A 22,605-nucleotide genomic window follows, 5' to 3' on the forward strand; every position below is an offset into this window, starting at 1 on the left:
CCCTCCCTCCCTCCCTCCCTCCCTCCCTCCCTCCCTCCCTCTCTTGGAGTGTCAGCCAGTGTCTGTGAAGGGCTGGATTCTTTCCTGGCGATACCACTATAGGAGTTATTATGCTCGCAGTGTGAGCGTGTCCGTGTTCCTAAGGTCTGGAGTATCGCTTTGAATGCTTTTCTTTAGGATACTAAATGCCGTGGTGAGGAGTGGGTGACTGACCCCACTGCTCTGCATCTTTCTTCCTGTTGTCTTTGTAGCTGTTTAATGATGTTCAGGAAAAGGCCATCGAGGAACAGATGGTGGCAGTGAAGGATGTGGTCATGGAGCCCACAATAAAGACCCTGAGCGATGACCTGGTACGTCCCAGCTGAAGGCTTTAGGAGTTCGTATTCCCTGTGGCTATAAATGTAGTTGTATTAGCCTGCAAATGTAGAATGTCCTCCTCCACTGCTTCAGAACTGTCCTGCAGGCTGGAGGTGCTGGTGCATGCTTGGTATCCTGTACTCAGACTGAAAGGCAGGAGAGTTGTTCCAGATCAAAGCCAGCCTAAGCTTTGTTTAGAGAGTTGCTGCTCAGCCTGGGATAGAGAAGACCTGAAAACAAACAACTAAAACAGCTGGTCCTTTGCACTAGTTTAGCTAAATGGCATTCAGCCAGCGTGGCTCACTCTGCCTCCCGCTGATCGTGTGGTGGGGCTTGAGCATTGATTTCCCTTTCAGGGACTTTTCCAAATGTGCACTTCATGGGTGTGCATACTGTAAAATTGTGATAGCTGCTTAGTGCTCTGGGGACACCTCAGAGGAAGCGTTTCTTCCTGTCGTACCTGACCCCTTCTCCTGGGCCTTATGAACTCCTTGTCTGACCCCTGCTCTCTGGCTGTGGTCCACAGGATGAGGCAGCAAAGGAATTCCAGGAGAAACACAAGAAAGAAGTGGGGAAGCTGAAGGACATGGACTTCTCTCAGTAAGGTCCCCTCCTGCTCACAGGAAATCAAGAGTTCTTCCCAGACCTCCACAACCTGTAGAGTCTGCTGTGGGTGTCTCCTACCCCGTACCCCATGTGCAGAGTCTGCTGTGGGTGTCTCCTACTCCGAACCCCATGTGCAGAGTCTGCTGTGGGTGTCTCCTACTCCGAACCCCATGTGCAGAGTCTGCTGTGGGTGTCTCCTACCCCATACCCCATGTTCAGAGTCTGCTGTGGGTGTCTCCTACCCCGTGCCCCATGTGCAGAGTCTGCTGTGGGTGTCTCCTACCCCGTACCCCATGTGCAGTCTGCTGTGGGTGTCTCCTACCCCGTGCCCCATGTGCAGTCTGCTGTGGGTGTCTCCACCTCGTGCCCCATGTGCTCAGAGGCTGTGTCAGGAGGACCGCAGCTGGAGACTCATGGTCCGTGATTATTTCCCTGGATCCCAGAGTCGTGCTTTCTTGACCCCCTGGGTTGTTACTCCTCAGGCCCCTCCAGGAAGGGGATGTTGGGCCGAAGAACATCTACCTCCAGTAGTCCCTTCTCCATATTTGGCTTTTGTCTGTGGATTTTTGAAAATCCTTTTAAGAAAAGGTTCTACACCCGAGCTCCCTGCTCAAGAACTCTGTGTACAGGGCCCCGTGTTCCTTTGAGCTTTCCTTGATGTTTCCGCTACACCCACCCAAGGCGGACAGATCCTGGCATTTTGGGCCTCGCACCATAACTCTATGCCAAGAACCATTCAACTTTTCTGCAACCAGATCATTGGTGATGATGGTGATTGGGCAGATGGGGGTGGCCAGGAGGCCATTTCAGGGCATCCAGCTGGTTTCTGCTTGATGTACCAGAACTGCTTCCTCTGGGAGAAGTAAGATGTTGCAGGGTAGGGAGGCGGAGGCCTGACAGGTCAGGGCAGGAGCTGTGGTCATGTGAGGAGAGTGATGGCAGGGGCAGGGGCAGTGGCAGAAGGTAGCTGTAGCAAGACTGCTTTTTCACTTTCCCCTACCTTCATGTGACCTCTGTGTAGTGGGCTTACCTCGAGCCTGGTCCACGCCTGTCCACCTCTCTGCAGTGCCCATGCTCGTGCATGTCTCCGTGGGCAGCTTGTCACTTTCATGTTTTCTCTGAAGTAGTCTCTTCTAATGGGCATTGGTGTTTCCCCTTTTTCCAGATACATAATCCGTGGGGATGATGAAGAGTGGAACGAAGCTCTGAGCAAAGCTGGGCAGAATGCCTCCATCGTCAGTTTGAAAAGGTGAGGACCTGTGATGTCCCCACACGTCCAGGAGGCCCTGTAGCTTTCCTGGGAAGCAGGAGGTGGAAGCAGATGCTTCAGGCGGTGTCCTGGTTCCCCCTTCCTCCCCGTTCCCTGGGGCCACCTTGGTAGCAGATCTGGGCAGCATCGTACGCCTGATCTCTTTCCTGGACTCAGCACAGGCCAGGGCTGAGCTCTTGGAGCCAGCCTGAGCGAGCAGGTCTGCTGCTGTGTCCTGACTTTGTAAGCCTGGGGCCTGTGGCACAGGGGCCAAGTGTTTCCATTGCTCTACGCCAATGAAGATAGGACCAGAGTTGGGTCAGATGTGTCTGCTGCAGGCCTATCATTTGAGTCAACACATTGTCCTTCTTCTAAGCAGTGGTTCTCAGAGTCCTGGGTCTTAGAGGTCTTTCCTTCTTGTTACTGCTTCCCATAACAAAAATTAAAAACTGAAAAGGATTTGTTTGAAATGAATAATAGTATGGGTTTGGATTTAAGTTTTTTTTTAAATGTTTATTTATTTATTTATTATGCATACAATGTTATGTCTGTGTATATGCCTGCAGGCCAGACCTCATTACAGATGATTGTGAGCCACCATGCGGTTGCTGGGAATTGAACTCAGGACCTTCAGAAGAGCAGGCAATGCTCTTAACCACTGAGCCATCTCTCCAGCCCCCTGGATTTAAGTTTTTTGACTGCGGGTTTCTTTTTCTTTTTTCAATGCTGGGGGTCAAGCCCAGGGCTTTGTATATGCTAGGCAAGTCCTTCACCACCAAGCTAAGCCTTTTTTTTTTTATTTACTTATTTTTATTTTATGCAAATTGGTGTTTTGCCTACATGTATACCTGTGTGAGGGTGCTGGAACTGGAGCTATAGACAGTTGTGAGCTGCTATGTGGGTGCTGGGAATTGAACCCAGGTCCTCTGGAAGAGCAGCAGCCAGTGCTCTTAACCTCTGAGCCATCTCTCCAGCTCCCTCCCGACTCCCTTACCCCCCAAGCTAAGTCTTGAGAAAGACACGCTTCTCCTTTGGCCAGCTCTGGCATACTGAGTGTGAGGGGGCCTCTGCAGGACTGTGGTACCCTCCTCCCTTGAGCCTTCTGAGAAGCAGAGCATGTGCAGGAGGCAGCGAGTGGTAAAGGCAAAGAAGGGATCAGTATTAATGACAGTTTTTTGACTTCCTTGGCCACCCCAGGCATCCTGAGGTCCAAGTGTCTCATCTGCAGTGTTGAATTTGCAGACAGTGTGTCCTCGCACCCTCAGGACCAGCAGGAGAGTCCTGTGCCCAGGGCCTGCCCACAAGGCTGGCATGAATTCCACAAACTCAGGGATCGCCCCACCTTCTCCACAAGTCACTCTGGCACTTTGAAGGGGCCTTCACCTGCTGTCAGCCTGAACTCTGGTTTGAAGAGTGTGGCAGATGTATTAGGTTCCAGCGTGTTCTAGCTATGCCCGGGGCTTGACTGTCACAGAAGGCCTGGGAGCAGCCTACTGTGGAGAATCCTGGCCGAGCTCTGCTCCCACTGGCACTGCCGATGAGGACCTCACAAGTTACCCAGCCCATGTGGCTCATGGACTCGGGACCTGGAAGGAAGGTGGTGAGGTGTAACTGGAGGTTTCTCTCCTGCCTGCTGGTCCCACAGCCACTTAGGAAATAATGGGAGGCCTAGTATTAGTTATAATTGTTTAGCCAATGGCTCAGGCTTCTTCCTGGCTAACTCTACATATAATAAATAATAACCTGTGTATCGCCATGTCCCAGTGGCTTCCTGGTGATGCTCCGGCATCTTACTCCTCCGGTGGCTGCAGGTGTCTCCCCCGACTCCACCTTCTTCCTCCCTGGCTATATTCTGCCCTGCCATAGGCCAAAACAGCTTTATTCATCAGACAATAAAAGCAACCCATATTGACAGTGAACAGAAGGGCATCCCACATCAGTGAGGTGAAGTGCTCAGTCTGTCCTTGAACATTCTTGAGGCCTGCATGCCCCCCCCCTTTTTAAAAAGAGAATTTTATGAGTGTTTTTGCCGGCATCTATGTATGTATCTGTGTGTGCCATATATGTGCCTAAAGCCTGTGGAGGCAAGAAGAGGGCATTAGATCCCTGGAGCTGGAGTTGTAGATCTGTGCTGTTGATGCTTTCGGTTTCTGCCTCTGATGGTGTGGGTTTTTCCTCCAGTGACAAGAAGAGGAAGTTGGAAACAAAACAAGAACCCAAACATAGCAAGAAGTTGAAGAAGAGAGAGATGAACAACAGAAAGGATGCGAAACTGAAGCGGAAAAAGTAGTGAGACTCGGAGACCCGGACTTTTGAGCTGTGTTTGGCCGGGCCAGGCAGCAGCATGGACAGTAACAGAAATGAGTCTTCATTGGAGGCAGGCCTGGCTCTCACCTGTGTCCTCCGTGACTGAAGACCCCCAGTCTGCTTAGAACACGGTGGCTGGGGCAAGTCTGGCATTGCCAGAGCTGTCACTCCAACCAAGGGCCACAGTTTCACTTTGGGCCAGGTTTTCTTTCAGACTTGTTCCCACTTAGGGGATGCTGCACTGGTTCCTGGCCTTCTGGACCCTTCAGTACACAGCTTCCTCGTGGAGTGCTCTGTCTCACTGCAGGCTTGTTCCAGCCCCCTGAGGCCTGCACTTGTCCCTTCTGTTCCATTCCTGGCTGCAGTGGGTCTGCTGTCCTCAGTGTCCCAGGAACGTCTGAGCCCCTCAATGCCTTTTGGTTGCCTCTTCATTAGGAGAGACTGTCAAGAGAGACTCGTGCTACAGAAGTGAGGGGAGGGACAGTGTCTGTCTATTTTTAACAAACGACATCATAGACTGTTTGTCTGTGGTGCTTATAAAATCCACGTCTGTGAAAGCTGCATGTTTCCCTGTTCCTTCTGGTGACTTCTGACTGCCAGATCCAGTGGAGGCCCAGGTGTCCAGGCCATGGTGTGTTGTGGATCTAGAGTTCTAGTCTAGGCACCTGCAGGAGATGTTCTGTACCATTTGTTCAGCACTCGTTGGCAGAAGTAGACAAGGAGGGAAGCTTCTGGACCAACAGGTGATGAGTATGTGACTCCCCTGCCCACCCGAGGGCTACACCCCTACCACTGTCTGCAGGGGAGCTTGCTGAGGAGCCAGGAGAGGGAGGGGTCTTTTTCACTGTTTTCTTGGGTAGCCTCCCTAGCCTGCTGTTCAGGGAGGATCTGAGAACAGGGCCAGAAGCCAGGATGCGGGTGCTGGCAGAGAAGAGTTGGGCGGCTTGCACACCCTGCCTGGTGTCCACTGGCTCTGTCCAGGCTGCGAGGCCAAGGATTGTAAGGCCAGGCCCGCGTGAGCTTGGCTGTGGCTCTACCCTCTTTGAGATCTGGGCACTGTGTGGTTCAGATGTCCCCTGTCTTCACTTGGAACAGTGAGGAGGAAAGGCGGTTAGGAAGGCTTTAGTGGGTTGACTTGAGAGTAGGCCATTGTAAAAGCCTGCTGGGCTTTAGGTGAGCCTTCTTGTCACACACGGGAAGCCACCCTATTTAGAGTCACCACGGCCTCATCAGATTATGCCTCTCAAGCTTGGACTTACAGAATTAATTCTCCTCCTCCACCCCTCTCCCACTCCGTCTCTCTCTAGTTTTTCTAGACAGGGTTTCTCTATATAACCATGGCTCTTTTGGAACTTGCTCTGTAGACTAAGCTGGCCTCAAAATTGAGAGATCCACCTGCCACTGCCTTCTTAGTGAAATTAATTTTCTTTAAAAACTATTCAGCCTGGATATTGTTAAAAAATGACATGCTTCACCTTGCTCCGGGTTCAAGTGGGTCACAGTTGAGTGGTGGTGATGACACTTATTCCAGCCACGAGGAACAGAAGCAGCTGCTTAGAACAGTGTCCGACTCATGACCACAGTGGGTCCAGTCTGCGTGCTGGTTGTTCTCGGGGTGATGGAATTATTGGCCATATTCTAAAATAAGCCCGCACACACACAGGTAAATTTTATTCCTTTGAGAGAAGGTCTCTCTTACTGAAACTGGAGCTAGACTGGCAGCCAGCAAGCCCCAGTGAGCGTCTCTCGGGCCCCCACAGTACTGACGGGCTACAGGGGGTGCACATGGCTACACCTAGCTTTTTACATATGTGCTAGGATCTGAGCTCAGCAAATGTCCCATTGAGCTATTTCAGCACCGATAATATTTTTAAAAAATGATTATTTTAAATATTCGTTTAAAAGTGTGCTTATATATAAGCCTAGAGATTGAACCCCTCAATCCTCCTATCGTCTCTGCAGAGAAACTACGAGCTGGATTGTAAGCACACCCACCATTTTAGCTCAAACAGCTCCTGCAGGTGGAGTGGCCAGACAAACCTCTCCGGTCCATCTTCAGGGTGGTACTGAGGACGGCATCTACTTTTGTGGCCCCCAGAGGGCGGTGTGGTGCACTGTTGAGTCGCAGACTGAGGCTCAAGCCATTCTGCCTGGCCTCCACTTCAGCTGAGCTAGGAACTGTGCCGTTCCTGGAGTCTCTGTCTTCTTCCAACTAGAGTTCCAGGACACTACTAAATGCTAGCCCTTGGGCTCAGTTCATGGTGATCTTAAGAAGTGGGAGGATGGGTGGTATATTTAGCAAAGATTCCTAGCCCAGGCTGGCCTCGAACTTCTGCTCCTGCCCTTATACCAGGTGCTTCTCATCAGACCATGCAGTGTGGAGCTGGGACAAGTCCACAAGCACTGAAGTAGCTTCCTCATCTCGTCTGCAGGGAGGGTTCCGGGGCCATAAGGTCAGAAAAGGCCACTGACGTATCTTCCCGGTCTCAGCGTTGTTCTCGCCCAATGGCACATATGAATTTTCATCTGCCTCACTGCCCATCTGAGGACAGTCAGACTGGCAGCTGGGTAGGTGGGTGGATGCTATGAGGTAGCTCTGTTGTAGGGTCTCTCTGCCCCGTGGCACAGACTTAGCTCCGGCTCCCCCATGGTCCACTGGGGCTCCTCTCCAGCTCGGAACTCTAGGCAGTCTTACCAGGAACAGATTCCACGGCCATTGTTAATGCGTGTTTATTGTTGATAAAACCATAGTCCATTTACAGTAAGTGACAACATTAAGGTATAGTTACAGTATCATACAATATTACAGCAATAAAATACCACTCATTCTTTTGTACATCCAGCACAAGCAGCGAGCTGAAAATATTTTCCAGGATTGCAAGCCCCAGGGGCTTCTGATGAATAAATAGTTTCTAAGGTAGCTGTTCTTGATGCTGTCCCAGCGTCTGTCCAGAAACAGGGCAGAGGATGGGAAGCCAAGACTGAGGGCAGGCGGCGAGGGGACACCCCTTCTCTTCCACCAAGGCCCTGTCCTTCATGCCCAAGAGTCACAGATCCCAGAGAGAAGTGTGCTCTTGCGCTCCAGTCCTGAGTGAAAGGAACCTTGCACTTGAGACCACGGGAGCACTGCTGCCCGAGTCTGCAGACACGAGAGCTAGGTGGGCGGTCGACAGCTGCCTCTTTCCTTTGGCTGCTTAGCTGTAGCAGCGAGAGCTGAGGTCCCTGCGTTCCTGTACTATACCCCATCACACCCTCAACTCAGACGCTCTGAGCTCAGACTCCAAGTTAGTAGTCTTACAGGGAGGCAGACAGGGGCCACCAGCCCTTTCAAAGGCACAGCTTGGGGGACAGGATTTGGAAAGCCTTTCCTCTGTGTGGCATTTAGGAAAGCATCCCAGCCAGGCAGATGGGTCAGCTTGCTGCTGAGCCACTGGAGGAGAGAGGACACAGGGTAGCCCTCAGGGTGCAAATGATGTCACACACCCTGCCAGTTACTGGTTGAGCAACAGTGAAGTGGGCTTTCTGCCCACCCAAGGATCAGTCAACACCACAGAGGGTTATCTGGGGAAGAGCAGGAAGCACACCCATGAGCCTCCCTCCTCTGGAGGTGCCAAGGGCAGACCTTTGCACACCCACAGACAGCAGTCACCCTCCACCCTGCCTCACACCCGGGAGGTGACGTAGACAGAATGCACTCGCTCCGCCAGGGTGCTCTGCAGGTCCTGCAGTGGGTCCAGGCCCTGGACTTTGCTGCTCCGGCCATAGATGAGCTGCCGAAAGGAGTCCTGCTCCAGCAAGGCCTTCATGTGCTTGAGGAAGAAGCCCTCACAGAACAGGGCCAGCTCTGGGGCGTTGTGGATCTGTGGGTAGGGAGAGAATTGAGGCACATGGTCTTTGTTTACCACCCCCAACTTCAAATGTCTTCTGCTCACAACAGGGCTCAGCCCTGACCTAGGGAGATGTCCCTGTCTGCCTCTGGAAGCCACCTTCCCTTCTGTGAGTATCTCCCGGGGGTGCCTGGTTCAAGTCTCAGTTGGTCACCAAGGCCTATCCTATTCCTTACCTGTGTCACAGGGACACCTGTATTAGACAGCTCCTTTCCTAAGGGCAAGGACTGTGCACTCCCCAGCACAAAGCCACAGGTTATGGGCAGTGACCTAAAGCTGTGCTAATTCAACAAGTACCAACCACTGGCTTTGAGTGTGGCCCTGAGCATGCGTGCTGAGGTCACTCTCAGGCATTCTGGGGCATGGAGGATAAAACCCAAGGAATCACGGAGAGCCAGGTGACTGCAGGTGGACAATAAAAGCTGTCTGAGGCCTGGGGACACCATCTGATAGAGACACAGGGCTGGCTAGTCTTGGGAAGTGCTCTGAGCCCCGGGGCAGGAAATGAATGTAGGATCTTGGGAGTCTTGTCAGGTCCACCATGGGCTGGCTTCTGTTTGTTTGCACACAGCCAGCCACCTTGGGGCCTGAGCACTGTCAGTGCCACCAGTGAGCAGGGACTCCGGCTGGGGCTTTAAGCCCCCCCAGCCCCTCTGCTGGCCTTCAAGTGGTCTGGCCACATACATTTCCTAGCCTGTGCTGTGGAGCGTGGTGGGCAGTGGCTTGGTGTCCCCAGCCCTTACCTTGGCGTATTTGTAGGTGTTGACTGCGCTCTCCACGCTAAGGGTTTGGGAGCACAGGATCTCACAGTGTCTCTGCAGGGCGTCCAGCTGGAACAGGTTGGCAGCTGACAGCAGCTAGTCAGGGGATAAAAGCAAGAAATTAAAGCTTTCTCCTAAGCCCCAGTACCCAGCCCTCCTGTCAGACTAGTCTGAGAAGAGATGGCGGCCCTGTGACAGTCCTGCTCTAGGCCATCTTGGTAGCTGGAGTGTGAGAGGTACAGGATGGGTGATAGATGTGGGCTACAGGTCAGGGTATTTACCTACGTGAGCCTGAGCTATATGCCTGAGATGCAGGTGAGCAGGAGGCTCAGCCATTGTCTGTTCCTCCTGCACTGAACCATCCAGCCGAGTGTACCCTTCTAACCACAGGCATGGCCAAGGAAGCTGGGCTTGAGGGTGTGCCCAATTTCTGGTCTCTAGTAAGTGCCCTTACTTCAGGTGATAATAGGTCCCCGCGTGTATCTGAGGTCAGAGCTGAAGATCTGGAGGATTCTGGGCTGCATACCTGCAGGATGTCCGCAGTGGGGATCTCCATGGACTCTGTTCCTCCATAGTAGAGGTACTGCATCAGCATCTGCGGTGGAGGAAGAGGACCCGTGTAAACGCTACCCATGTGCTGCCCAGCTGTGCTGCCAACTCTGACCCTCTAGCGTCCTGCCACAACAACGAGCCTGCCCCTTGAAAGCCCTGCAGCCCAGGAGGGAAGGTGACTGGTCTCAAGTCACCCGGGGTTCTGATCCCCAGCAGGGTTTTCCTACACTCTTCCCCCCCCCCCCACACCCTACAGAATGCTCCTTGCTTCTTTTGTACAGAATTTCAATATGAGCCAGGTGTGCTGGTCCATGCCTAGGATCCCAGCATTCAGGAAGCTCAGATGGGAGGGTTGCTCAAGTTTGAGGCCCACCCTGAGCAACACATCACCAGACCAGCTGGGGACACCCCGTCTCAAAACAAAACAAAGGTATAAAATGGATTCTACATATGGCAGGCGTGTTGGTACAGGTCTGTAATCGAGCGCGGCAGGAGGACGGCAAGCTCAAGGCTAGTCTGGTCTACAGAGTGAGACTCTCAAAAGCCAAACGAGTCTGATTGGCGCTGAGGGGCCCGCGTATGGGGCCGACTGTCTAAGCAGACCACGTTTTGAGACCTTGACAGATTGCCCCAAGAAAGAAAGTGCTCACTTTGCTGCCTGGTTGAGACCTGCCTGGGGCTCTTAGGAAGTGGGTGCTGGGATTCCATGTGCAGGCCTAGGAGTGGGCAGCTACATTGAGTTCTGACATTTATGTCACAAATACCGCCATTGCGCTGGAACCTGGGGAGGTTCCCAGTTGGAAAGAGGGAAACAGTTCTCTCTGGCTGGCTGAGGAAACAGCCCAGCAAGGCGCTGGCAGGCGTGTGAGTAAACAAGGCTCCAGCAGGCACAGTCAGAGTCTGTCAGGCCTGGCCCTCAGGCTGGAGAGGCACCAGAGGGTCTAGGAGAAAGCCCGACAGCATGTGGGCAGCTCAGCCAGGTACTGGCAGGCTCCCAACGGCAAGCCAGGCTCCCACGGCTTCTGTAGCCCCAGCTGGAGCCTGCACAGCCACCACATAGTAGCTCATTAGTGTCTGTCCCCTGCGTGCTGCGTGTCTCCTCGGCCACCAGGACACAGTCTCAGACCTGGTATGCTCACTCAGTTGGGACAGAGGTGTATCAGCTCTTCCAGGATGTGGCTTAGCAACAGAGTGCTTGTCTAGCAAGCTGAAGGCCCTGGGTTTCTACCATACTACAAAAAGAAACATCTCAGTTTTTTATGCCACTGATAATGTTGGAGTGCATATATCAAAGTGCCTTTTATATGCTGGAGTATATAATTAAAGGTGGGCCCAGGGGATCCATGCAGGTAGGTGTCCGGGGCCAGATCTGAATTACTGGCTCACACTGTATCAGGGCCCAGCAATGCATCCAGTGTTTCCAGGCCTCCAAAACCTCGGGCCTCCATGCTGACCAGCTCCTCCACAAGAGGGGCTGAGGGTTAACAGTTCTAAGGCCCATGTGTGCCAGCGTGTTAGGCCCCTGTTCTCATTTGTCCTGGCACAGGTGTCCTTCCTCGGCCCCAAGGCTGAGTGCATACACATCTCCCTACCTCTCCACCAATCCCGCGGCTCTCCAGGACCAGCCTACACCTGAGCACAGCTCCCTCAGGTTTCAGTCATCTGCACTTTTGGGTGACTTGGCCAAACTAGCTTCTGGAGCTGTCCTTCCCCAGGGATGAGAGAGCCTCTACCCGCAGGCCAGAAGCCCCAGGTCTCTCCTCGCTGCCTCCAGCCCCAGTCACTGACTCCAAGGTCCTATCTGTTCTTCCCTCCACATCCCACTGATTTCCCATCTAGTAGCTGAGCCTTCATCTAATTCCTTCTTAGCCTTAGTGGCTGTCACTTTCCGGCTGAGCCACCTTGATAATCACACAGGCCTAGAGGACAGAGCAACCAGACAGATAGGCCCAAGATGGGCTGCACAGAGGACTTGCAGTCTGAGTGCAGCCCTGAGGCCCACGTACCTGGAAGATGTGGTACTTGATGTCGCTGATCTCAATCGTCTTGCTGCTGTCCCCGTCTTGCTCTGATTTGTTGGTCATTAAGGTCTTGAACCTGGAACAAGGAGACCGGGTGGGGCTTGAACATGGGATCCATTGCTGTGCCAACAGCACGTTCACTGGAGCAGCTTCTGGGAGCTGGAATGCTAAAAATGACCGTCCTGTTCCTAAACTAATGTTTGGCAGGTGACAGTTTATATCATCCAGCATGGACAGCTGGGGCCAGCTCTGTTCTGTCCCTACCACCGCTCCCCACACAGTGGCCTGAAGCCTGTGGTGAGTGCTGGCTCTTCATTCCGAATACTTCTGTGTTCTGACAGACAGCTGCAGTAACCCAGCAGAAAGCAGCCCTTGGAACTCCCTCTGCGTGCTGGACTCTGCTCCTGCTGCACCTGGCCAGTCCACAGTGCACTCCAGAGGCTGGAGGGAGCTCTGTTACCATGGGGCAGAGACTATCATGTTCCCTTGGTCCCTTTTCTCCAGTATTCCTGTCGCCTGGTGTAGCTCTTTCTTCTATAGTAGATGGAACAAGGGTTGGAAGTGAAACAGTTCTGAGGAAGCCCCTGAAACCTAAAAAATGCCCTAAGTTTATACAGGCAGGCAGCAATGATTCCTGGGAAGAAGAGACTGGGCAAGTCAGGCCAGGAACTTCGGAGATGCAGCTTCCATGCTGGGGCTGAGTCTGGGGCATCATGTTCCTGTGAGTACCACCACCGCCCCTCATCTCACTCCACACACACACACACACACACACACACACACACACACACACGAGAAACCATCCGTTGGCTGCTCTCTGGGTGGATGCATGTTCGTTTCCATCTTGGGGAGGACTCCCGACACACCTCAATGCTGGAAGAACCGCACTGTGCCCCTGGGGCCGGCGCTGCCACCCAGGCTGCCTACCTGTTAGACGCCGTCACCAAAAGGACTTTGTGTGCATAAAACAGCTTTCCTTCCACTAGGAAGGTGACATCCGACATCTCCTTGTTGTTCAGAAAGTGAGGATCTGTGGGTGGGAAGACAGAGGGAGTGGCAGGGTGTCCGTCTCCAGGGTTTCTAAGAGGGCTGGGGGTGGACATAGGGCACAAAGCAAGGACTAGAGAAACTGAGGCTCGGGCCTTAGACACAGGAAAGGAGGCAAGCGCGATGGGGGATGGCCCGCACCTAGCCTGGCTGGCAGGGTTTTCCGGATCTCCGGGATGCTGGGAATGGGGCTGCTGCCGTAGCAGTGTGTGAAGATGGCAGCCAGCTGCTGAAGGACGGAGTCATTCTGCGGGGAGAGAGGACTGTCAGCACATACATGTGGCTGCCGGTGGCTGGAGTTACAATCAGGCTCCTTTCAGAACCCCAGGCCAGGATCAGAGCAGCCGCTGCTGTTTGCTCCTGCTGGATCTGACTTGGCCAGAATGGACCGCCACTTCATCTGTGATGTCCCAAATGGCTGTCTTGGCCGGGCTCCAGCCTGGACTGCTATGGCCTCTGCCCTCTGGCAGTCATGCAGTGTGACTCTGGGTGTCGGGGAGGTGCCTGGGCTGTCCATGTGTGTGGGGGTGTCTGTGCATGTAAATTGATACGACAGCCCTGGGACCTGGAACCCGGGGCTCTGAGCGCCGGGTCGGGCAGTCGGGCCCCACTCACTTTGCTGGTCTTGAGGATGTCAAACATGAGCTGGAAGCCTTCTGTCACCAGCTCCTCGTTGTACTCTTCCTCCTTGATGGAGCTGAAGTCCCTCAGGAGGCCCTGCACCACGGAGTACCGGGACTGCGAGAAAGAGGTCCGCAGGGACTCTATCCAGATGTGCAGCTTCCAGGGCACACCTGGCCGGAGGGAGAGAAGGGCAGCCATCATCCCCTCCCGGTAAAGCACAGCGTGTAGACCACACCTTTTCCAGGGTGGGCTCTGCCTCCCAAGCCCCACGGTATTGGCACCCTTGCCCAGCCGAGTGCTGCAAGCCCCTGCGCTGAGCTTTGTGGATAAAGCTGGATTTCCTGTCATCAGGCCCAGCTGGCGGGGCATGGAAGCTTTGGCTTTTTTTCATCAGATGACATGGAGGAGGGGCTTCAGCCAAGCTCAGGGCCTACTGCTTGTTGGCCCCGAGAATTTATCTGCCGAGAAGAACCTGTTCAGAAAGGGTGACCCAGAAAATATACAGGGCACTCGAGCAGCAACAAAAGTAATTTTGTGGTTGGGGTCACCACAACATGAGGAGCTGTATTAAAGGGCCACAGCATTAGGAAGGCAGAGAGGCACCACTCTAGGGGTTGGCCTTTGGCCCCATGATAATGTGGCATGCCTTGTGCTCTAGCTGATATCTTGTTCTTAGTTGAGGATCATTAGCACAAACCCACACAGAAGTGGGAAGGGAGAATTGGGGAGATCCTGTGCTGTAGAGCTAACAGGATCTGGTTCAAGTCTATCCAGCTGACTAGCCTCCCCGGAGAACACAGAGCCCCCAGGCTCAGATCCCAGGGTTAAGATCCGGCTGAGCAAGCAGACACCCAGATCTTTGTAATCTTCAGGGTCCTGTAAGGACTCCTGGTGGTCCATCAGAGAGGAGAGCAGTGGGCCCGCGAGCAGCAGCCTGGGACCCCGCGAGCAGTGGAGTGACTGTCCCATGTGAACAGCCTTCCTTACCCAGTGCTCTCAGCTCCATGGTGATGTCCACGTAGCCATGCTCGGCGCTGTAGTACATGGCTTCCTGCAGGGCCTTTGTGCGGGTACGGCTCAGCCTCACGGGCCCCTCGCTGCTGCCCTGGCTCGACGTGTCACTTTCTTCCACACCCTCAGCCAGGATCTCTTCGAGGGACAGCACATCTGCTTTAGCCTGCTGCGGCTGAGTCAGGAGCTTCCGTAAGACGTTCCTGGAAGCCAAGAGGTATCAAGATGAGTCCCGAGGTCCCCAAGATGGACACACAGTGCCCACTTGAGCTATGGTCTAGAGCCCTGTGGCTACGATGGGTTACTTCAGGGCAACTGAGGGCTCTCAGCATTCCCCAACCCCAGAAGTGACAGGGGTAAGAACACCATCTTTTTTCTGTCCTGGTATGACTGGAGTCAGCTTTGCACTTGGCTGTATGGTCTCAGGCTGTTCTACCTCTCTGAGCCCTGGTTGCCTTGCACCTTAAGACAGGGTGCCAGTCTGATGCAAAGGCAGCAGATGCACCATGAGATGCACACGGAGCAAGGCACAGCAGCCACTCCTCAGCAGCCTATCTCACAATGAGCAAGTCTGCCAGCCCTTGCTGCATTCTTCCAGTACATTAATGGGGAGGGTGTGGGGTCTGGAAAAAGGTGCAGGGGCCAGCACTGCGGGGTAAGGCATGGCAGGGGCATATGTCTGGTGGTGGTAAGACACCCTAACTTGCACAATGGCACCTTGCCCTTCAGTCTTTCTTTCCTGTTTCCTTCTCTGTCTTCTAGTAACCTCTTCTCTTGTTCCCCTCTGTGCCACATCCCCAATACTGCCTAATGGCTCTGGTTTCAGTCACAAGGCCAGACAGGTCTGCCATCTGTTCCAGGAGCTACCAGCAGCCTCTTCACGGCTGGCCTATGCTCTGAATGGAAACCCTGGGGTGTTCTAGAAGCACCACAGGCACTAGAAAAACAGCATCACCTTCACAGAGGTGTGGTCCTAGGTGGCCCTGGCAGCAACAGGACTAACTGTTCTGCTAAAAAAGGAATGGGCTACCCCAACATGGGAGGTGCAGGTCCCAGTCAGTGCCCGTGTATCAGGGCCCAGCAACTCATCCAGTGGTTCCAGGCCTCCAAAGCCTTGGGCCTCCATGCTGACCAAGAACCTTCGTCATCCTGGTTGACATGCACTTGAGCCCTGGCTTCAGGAGATGTCACCAGGCCTGGCTCCTCTGCAGCCTCTGGAAGCCCAGGCTCCTGAGAGCACATCTCAGTGCTCCTGGTTAGGGCAGGCACCCCACAGTTTGTACCTGTGGCCATGGGCAGCCGAGTGGCTGAAGCAGTTCATATCCTCGTGGAGAGAAGAGGCCATGCCGTTGGCTTCCAGCATGCTGAGGAGGGGGTCAGCGCCCCGGCTCAGTAGCAAGCTGACCAGCTCATAGTTCCCTGAAAGACAGGCGGCAGCGAAAAGTTTGATGGGATAGCATCTGAGTAGGGCAACCAAGATGGGGCAGACAGGGTCTCCAAGATCTATCTGGTCCTCAGAATACGTGGTGATGGTGGGAACACAGTCACAAACGGGGGTGATAATGATGCAAGTGTGAGCTATGAGAAGGTGACTGTGATCCTACCACAGGCCCTGCCTAGGGCCTAAGGAGAGGAGGGCTCCCTGCTCTACTGGACCCTGTGCTCAGCAAGAACCCCCTCCTGGTAGCCTTTCTTAAGGGTTCTCAGAGGTAGCATGTAACCCAGTGACCACCAGGGTGACAAGGCCAGAACATCATAGAGATGTGAGAACCTGTTGATCAGGGAGCAGTGGACCTACCAGCTGCAGAGGCCAGCTGCAGGGGCGTCTCGGCATAGCTGTCTTCCCCTCCGTTCACTGCCGAGCCCTCCACGTTAGCACCAGCATCCAGTAGCAGCTGTCCAGGACAGGAGAAGGCAATAATGAGCAAAATGGGGTGCCTGGGGAAGGGTGGAGTACTCTGGGGGGCAGGACCTGCAAGTCTCCAGACATGCGACCAAGAAATGGCTCACACTGGAGTCTTGGGATGCCTGGTCACCCTCGGGGAGCTAGCGTCATCTCCATGCATGAGGCCATGCACAAAGCCCCTAAACTGTGACGACCTGCAGCTATGCTTTCTCTTTGCAAATCTTTCCCATCAATCAGCTTCAGGGACCTGGAGGACAGGCAAGTGTCACCTGACATCCCTGGAGGGGAATGAGGTCCTGAACAGTAGCGGGTGCAAAAAGCATGGGGTATAGCACTGGCCACTGACTAGAGAGGCTTGAGCCCTTGTCTTCCCTATCTATAGAGTGGGGGAGAGGACTGCCTGGCAGCATTCCTGACATTAAATGATATGATGTCCAACCCACTGAGGGCTCATAACCAGCAGCATTTGGGCTCCTCCCTAGAGAGGTTCAGCAGCTACCCAGGCGGGCAAGGGGTAGGGAGGAGCAGAATGTCACAGACTGGTTAGGAGTGCAAGTGGCCTCATTCTACTTTGCCAGGGGTCAGGGGAGGTAGGGTTATCTGTTCCCTAAGGGTCTGCCTTAGGGCAGGGGTGTTGTCTGCATTCTGCTTGCTTCAGACACTCCCAGGCTCCTGGAGACACACACCTCAAGTCTCTGATCACCCCTCCCTGGCAACCAGATTCCAGGAGCCCAGGTGAGCTCCACGCTCCCCTGTAGGACGTGGGGCACAGGGACGGCCTGTATCTGCTGGAGACTCGTCCGTCAGAAACCAGATATGCCAGCTGCTGGGGCATGGCAGTGGGGGTGGAGACCTGCCTACTGGATGAAACTGGGCACCAGACCAATCCAGGGCACAGCCCACAGCCTGGACTGAGGCTGCAGCTCTGGGAGGGTGGCGACTACAAAGGCTGGGTACAGTAGCCAACTGGTCAACAACCACCTACAGAGTGTTGGCTGCATGCCAGGCTGTGCTGCCTACTGCAGGTGAGCTGACTGGGTTACCCTCAGAGACCTTGTATCCTGGAAGAGGAGGAGGGGGCGGTGCCCACCCAGAGGGAGCTCTGTGAAGTCCTGCAGATATTACTGACCAGAAGTCCTGTGAACTATCTCGTCACTGGTACCTCCTTCTGAACCATCACCTCACTGTGATGCCAGCCTTAGCAGCCAAAGCAAGGCGGGCAACACTGAGGCTTGACAGACACATGAGTTGTGCCATCTGTCCTTTCTCAGGAACTGGGAAATGGGGGGGGGGGACAGGACTGAAGGACACCAAGATGCAGAGCCAACTCTGAGGGAAGAGCCTGTGGCCAGGAGAGGGTTGAAGGTGTGAGATGAAGAAGGCCAAAGTCCAGGTCTTTTAGGACTCCCTAGGAGAGACACTGCTTGAGCCCGGATCTCCTCTTTTTACAGGTGAGCTTTATCGGGCAGGTGGACCCTGGCTGCAGCAGTGTCTCTGGCCAGGGCTAAGCCTGGGGCCCAGCCTAGCTGGCGAGCTGTGGCACATGCCACCCCCTCCTAGGAGCTCACCTGCACTACAGAGATGTGCCCATGCAGCACTGCAAATGTCAGGGAGGTCCAGTGCCTGCTGTCCGGGTGGATGGAGGGGTGCCTGGGAGAGTTGTTCGGAACCTGAAAAATATACCAAATCATCACTGTTTCTTGGACAGGTGACATGCCAGAGCAGACGACACAGGATGCGAGCGTGGCAAAGTTAACAGAAGTGCAGCTACGTTCGCCTGGTAATGTCTGCTGAGAGCACTGGCATGGACAAGGTTCAAAGGAAAAGGCTGAGTGTCCATCTGGTGATGTAGACCGTAGGCAGAAGAAGACAGAAGGGGAACACTGTATGTAATGGAAGGAGCAGAGACAGGGACAGCCAGGGATTAGCCTCGTGATAGAGGACAAGGGCTATGAGAATGGAATTATGGCCATTCCCTCTACTCAAACTTCAGCCCAAACCCAGAGGACTGCCATCTCTCTTCTCTTAGCCTGTTTTTAAAACAGGGTTTCCTGTGTACCACGGGATGGCCTCAAACTTGGGATCTTCCTCCATAGTCTTCCGAGTGCAGGGATTACAGGCATGTGCACCATGCGCGGTTCTTTTCTGTGGTCTTTGTACACATTTCTAGTCTAACGAGACACATCTACTGAGTACTTGTAAAATACCACAGCAAGCCCGGCTGCTAGGGATCTTGGAGTGGCCTCTCACTGGGTTGGGTCTGGAGCAAGAGTTTCTTTTTACCTGTATATCTAAGTTGGCTCCAGCATCAATTAGCATCTGGACCATGGCTTCATCCCCAGCAGCGCAGGCATACATCAGCGGCGTCATACCCTGGGAATCAAAGGTGGATGCTAAATCCCCAGAGACAGAACACACATCACATATCCCCCAGGTCTCTGCCCAGCTGCTCCTGTGTCTTGTGCATCTTAAGCTCCCAGGGTCAAGGACACTGGAAGGCGAGACAGGGGGCATTTCCACAAGCACCATGGACAGCATAGGGGTGAACTAGATGGCCACGTGGCAGGCACTGCAGCCAGATTCCAGGGCCAACGTTTTCTTCTCTCTGCTTCTGTGTCCTCATCTTAGACTGAAGAAATAGCGTGCACCTCGGGTAGTTGCAGAAGGGTCTCAAGCACACACACAGTGCTCAGTACGTACGGAGTAGGCTTGCAACCCTAAACTAACTAACAGTGTAACTAATAGTGTAACTGTACACAAGAGCCCACCACGGGTCAGTGCCTGGACTCGCTGCAGGAAGCGACTCCACTCGGCAGCATCTTATTCAATCACTGTGCTTATTCCTACTATTGGGGGCTATTGGGGGCTTCTACTGCTGTCCTCATGGTATGCATGAGGGGCAGGAATGGGGAGCTAACTGTCCAAGGTCCTGTAACAAACAGGATGTGGGACCTGGATCAGAACCCAGGTCTACATGAACTGTTAAAGCTTGTGCTCAGCGGTGTCTCTGTGGAGATGCGCTTGATCACATCTTGTGTCAACGAGCAGTCTGGAGTGTACCGCGAGGTGTGTCCATCCGCTCACTGCATCTATGTGGGCAGTTAGCGGGGCTGGGAGTCGGATGGCAAAGGCAGCGGTGCAAAGTGCATTCCACAGCTGGATCCTGGCAAGCCTTTCTCTGGTGCTCTGTGATATTATTTATTAGGTTATTTGTGTGGAGGGAAGATCTTTTTAGCTCATAAATCCTTGTCTAGTTCCTGGAGATAAGGAAATGGCTTGAGATAATCCTGGGACGAGTGGCCTGTTTAGCTATGCATCTAAACGCCAAGGCTCAGGGAGCGACAGTGCCAGGCATCTACAGAAAAGACAGCGGCGGCGTGACGGGAATTTGGCTTTGTTCCACACTTCACACACACACACACCAGGTACACAATGGCTTTGTCTCCACATGTCTGTACATACGCAGAGCCAGCAGCTGGAGGAGAGCAACTGTTTTGGGGGCTGTTACTACCCTCACTCGGGCACACAGGGAGCTGAGAGAGCAGATTTCAGGGCTAATCACCACCGCTTTGACAGCAATGCAACAGCAGTGCTAATCATACTGAAAGAACCACATGAAGATTTACTAACGCTGAGGGCGCCGGACAGAAAATTCTCCCAATTGTTCTGCACACAGGTCCTGCTACTCCACCTGAGAGGTGAGGAAAGCCAGGCAGGGTGGCAGGCTAACCTGTCAGATACCTCAGCTGTGACACGGTAGACCAAAGGTGCCCACAATCTAAAGCTTAAGTGCCTGGGCTTCAGTGCTGCGCTCCCTGAGGAAGCAGACACCAGGAAGAAGGCTTGTACAGAGGCCTTGCATCTGCACCTGCGTGGGACTAGGCTCAGCCTAACACTGAATGCTGACACTCCTCCCTCTGTGGCTCCTCAGTCCCAGCCCGGCCACCTTTGCTTACAGTTGCCTCACAATTGCCTCACAGTGGCTTCCCTGGGTCTGACTTCCCTGTTCCTCCTGCGGCACCAACCCTGCCTTCCCTTCCAGGCTCAGGTTCAGCTCCACACAGCGCTCCAGGCCTCAGGCCTCAGCTGCTGCTCAAGCCTGTGCCGTACTGTCGTTTCATCTGACACCAGGACTTGAACCTCCATAGTAACCAGACTGTCCCCGGGCTTCTGGGTGGGCTTCCAGGCCACACGGTGCCAGCTGGAGCACAATAACTGATGCCCATAGTGGGCACGAGCTGGAGGCAGACTCCTTAGAATGGTGGTTCTCAACCTTCCTAATGCTGTGACCTTCTAATACAGTTCCTCACGTTGTGCTGACCCCGCACATAAAATGATTTTGTTGCTACTTCATCACTGCAATTTTGCTCCTGTTATGAATCGTAATGTAAATGTCTGAACCAGTGCCCTGGGGGTCGTGACCCAAGGCTGAGAGCCACCACTTTAGCGTCTTCAGCTGTCCCTTCTGGAACTCAGAGCTCACTCCCCGTACTTCCTGCCCTTTCTCCTTATTTTGCTCTTTGGTACTTCTCATCAGTGTGTTCTTTATTTATGTTTGTCACCCCTCCCTTCTCGTCTCTCCTTTGGTGACACAGCTCAGCAGTATGGTAGGAAAATATCCAACTACTGAGCCACATTCTCAGCCTTGAATTCACTAAACTGGCCTTGAACTCGTGACCACCCTGCTACAGCTTGCTAAGTGCTGGGACTCCAGTCACACCACCACCCCTGGCGTATATGCTTGTTTCTTACTCTCCCGCCAGTGTCACCCATGAAGACAAGGTTTCTCTGGGGCTAGTGAGTGGCCAGCGCACACTCCCATTCACATGCCAGAGATTACGGCTTGCTACCGAGCTGCTTCCCCCGGACCCTTGCTCAGTCCGAGCTGTTTCCCCCAGACCCTTGCTCAGCTCTGCCTCCTCTAGGACAGCTGATTTGCTAGCCCTCCAGCCAGTGAAACAGAATCCATCCACACTACACCACGGTTGTCCGGGAGGGATGGGGGTGCCCAGGCTAGCCTTCTGTCAGGAGCTTGAAGCTCTGAGCTGAGTCTCAGTCGGCTTCAGAATGCAGGGACTACGACTGTTTCTCCCACCCTAGCAACTGTCAGTTCAGAGGCGGCCTCCAAGCCTACCCTAGAGGGATTCGCAGAAAGTACCTGGTCATCCATTGTGTTCACCCCATCTGGACCCAGGGCCTCGATGGCCTGGCTGATGAGGTCTGTTCTCCCACAGTTGAGCATGCGGAAGCCCAGGTCCTGGTTGAATCTTTCAGTAGCAGCTCGAGCGTCCAGCCTCCGGAAGGAACTAAAGCAGCATTCGGGTCTGCCCAGGAGAGACCAGGAGGTGTGTCAGGAGCGCCGTGACACGAGGCCCAGCCGGGCCTGGCTGGCATGGGTGGGAGGACTGGAGTGTGCAGAGGTCACCATGATTAGCCTTGCTCTGTTCTTACCCCAGAGCAGTGGTTCTCAACCTTTCTAACGCTGTGACCCTTCCACACAGTTCTCCAGGTTGTGGTCACCCTAACCATAAAATTATTTTCACTGCTACTTTGTAATAATTTTGCTACTGTTCTGAATTGTAAATATTCTTTCGGAGACAGAGGCTTGTCAACAGGGTCACGACCCAGAGGTTGAGAACCACTGCCCTGGAGCATGCAAACCTTGTTTCCCTATACATAGCTTAAGACAGTAGACTGAGAACCAGAGACCTGTCAACTGCCAGGGAACAAACTCTCGGGTCAAAATAACCCATTAAGGGACTCGACCCCCTGAGCCTCCCCCACCCCCAGGAGGAGGAAGTTCATCCTGGGCCAGTGCCTGAGCACTTGGCCGCCGCGTGGTGCTTACACAAAGCAGGGTAACCTTTGGCCCATGAAGTGGGCATTGTGGCCAAGGTCTAGCTTTTCCTTGTGTCTCTTCAGGTTGCTTAGTAAGACCCCCCAACACAAACACAAGACAGGAAAAGGCTTAGAATCCCACGAACAATCAACCCAGCCTACTAAGGACCATCACGCATACAACCTGTATCTACACAGGGCACACAGTCATCTAAAAGCTCCTACCCAGGTCCTTTAATTAGGTCAACGTGTGTAAAATTCATGTCTAGAGCATGGTTTGGGCACAGTCAGACAGCAGAAGTGCAAGTCACTTCTTAGGTGGGGGATGGCCATCAGGAGCTCCCCAAGAGGAGCTTTGGCAGCAGACCTGTCTATGGGCGGGGATCCTGAGGGAGAGCATAAAGAACGCCAGGCTGGGGACCATATCAACCTGGTCTCA

General features: G+C 53.7%; 2 protein-coding genes across 6 annotated transcripts in view; one reads left to right on the plus strand and one right to left on the minus strand.

Moving 5' to 3' along the window:
• The window catches only part of Nat10 (N-acetyltransferase 10), a 42,206-nt gene extending 37,126 nt beyond the window's left edge, over positions 1–5,080 (plus strand). For all 3 annotated transcript variants that reach the window (XM_050147126.1, XM_050147128.1, XM_050147127.1), the window contains 4 exons: positions 252–350; positions 884–957; positions 2,129–2,212; positions 4,394–5,080. In XM_050147126.1, the coding sequence (XP_050003083.1) occupies positions 252–350; positions 884–957; positions 2,129–2,212; positions 4,394–4,502 (366 nt within the window). In that variant the 3' untranslated portion in view covers positions 4,503–5,080. The remainder of the gene's footprint in view (positions 1–251; positions 351–883; positions 958–2,128; positions 2,213–4,393) is intronic.
• A 2,153-nt stretch (positions 5,081–7,233) lies between these two features.
• Positions 7,234–22,605, minus strand: part of Abtb2 (ankyrin repeat and BTB domain containing 2) — a 154,459-nt gene continuing 139,087 nt past the window's right edge. For all 3 annotated transcript variants that reach the window (XM_050147130.1, XM_050147132.1, XM_050147131.1), the window contains 13 exons: positions 21,487–21,652; positions 18,612–18,701; positions 17,897–17,998; positions 16,221–16,317; positions 15,706–15,841; positions 14,399–14,625; positions 13,403–13,581; positions 12,929–13,034; positions 12,668–12,770; positions 11,726–11,816; positions 9,694–9,762; positions 9,150–9,263; positions 7,234–8,379 (listed from right to left, as the gene is read on the minus strand). In XM_050147130.1, coding sequence (XP_050003087.1) covers positions 8,182–8,379; positions 9,150–9,263; positions 9,694–9,762; positions 11,726–11,816; positions 12,668–12,770; positions 12,929–13,034; positions 13,403–13,581; positions 14,399–14,625; positions 15,706–15,841; positions 16,221–16,317; positions 17,897–17,998; positions 18,612–18,701; positions 21,487–21,652 — 1,678 coding nt within the window. In that variant the 3' untranslated portion in view covers positions 7,234–8,181. The remainder of the gene's footprint in view (positions 8,380–9,149; positions 9,264–9,693; positions 9,763–11,725; positions 11,817–12,667; positions 12,771–12,928; positions 13,035–13,402; positions 13,582–14,398; positions 14,626–15,705; positions 15,842–16,220; positions 16,318–17,896; positions 17,999–18,611; positions 18,702–21,486; positions 21,653–22,605) is intronic.

The sequence above is a fragment of the Alexandromys fortis genome, unplaced genomic scaffold (genome assembly GCF_014885135.2).
Source record: "Alexandromys fortis isolate MF-2015 unplaced genomic scaffold, M_Fortis_MF-2015_v1.1 scaffold_12, whole genome shotgun sequence".
Taxonomy (NCBI): Eukaryota; Metazoa; Chordata; class Mammalia; order Rodentia; family Cricetidae; genus Alexandromys; species Alexandromys fortis.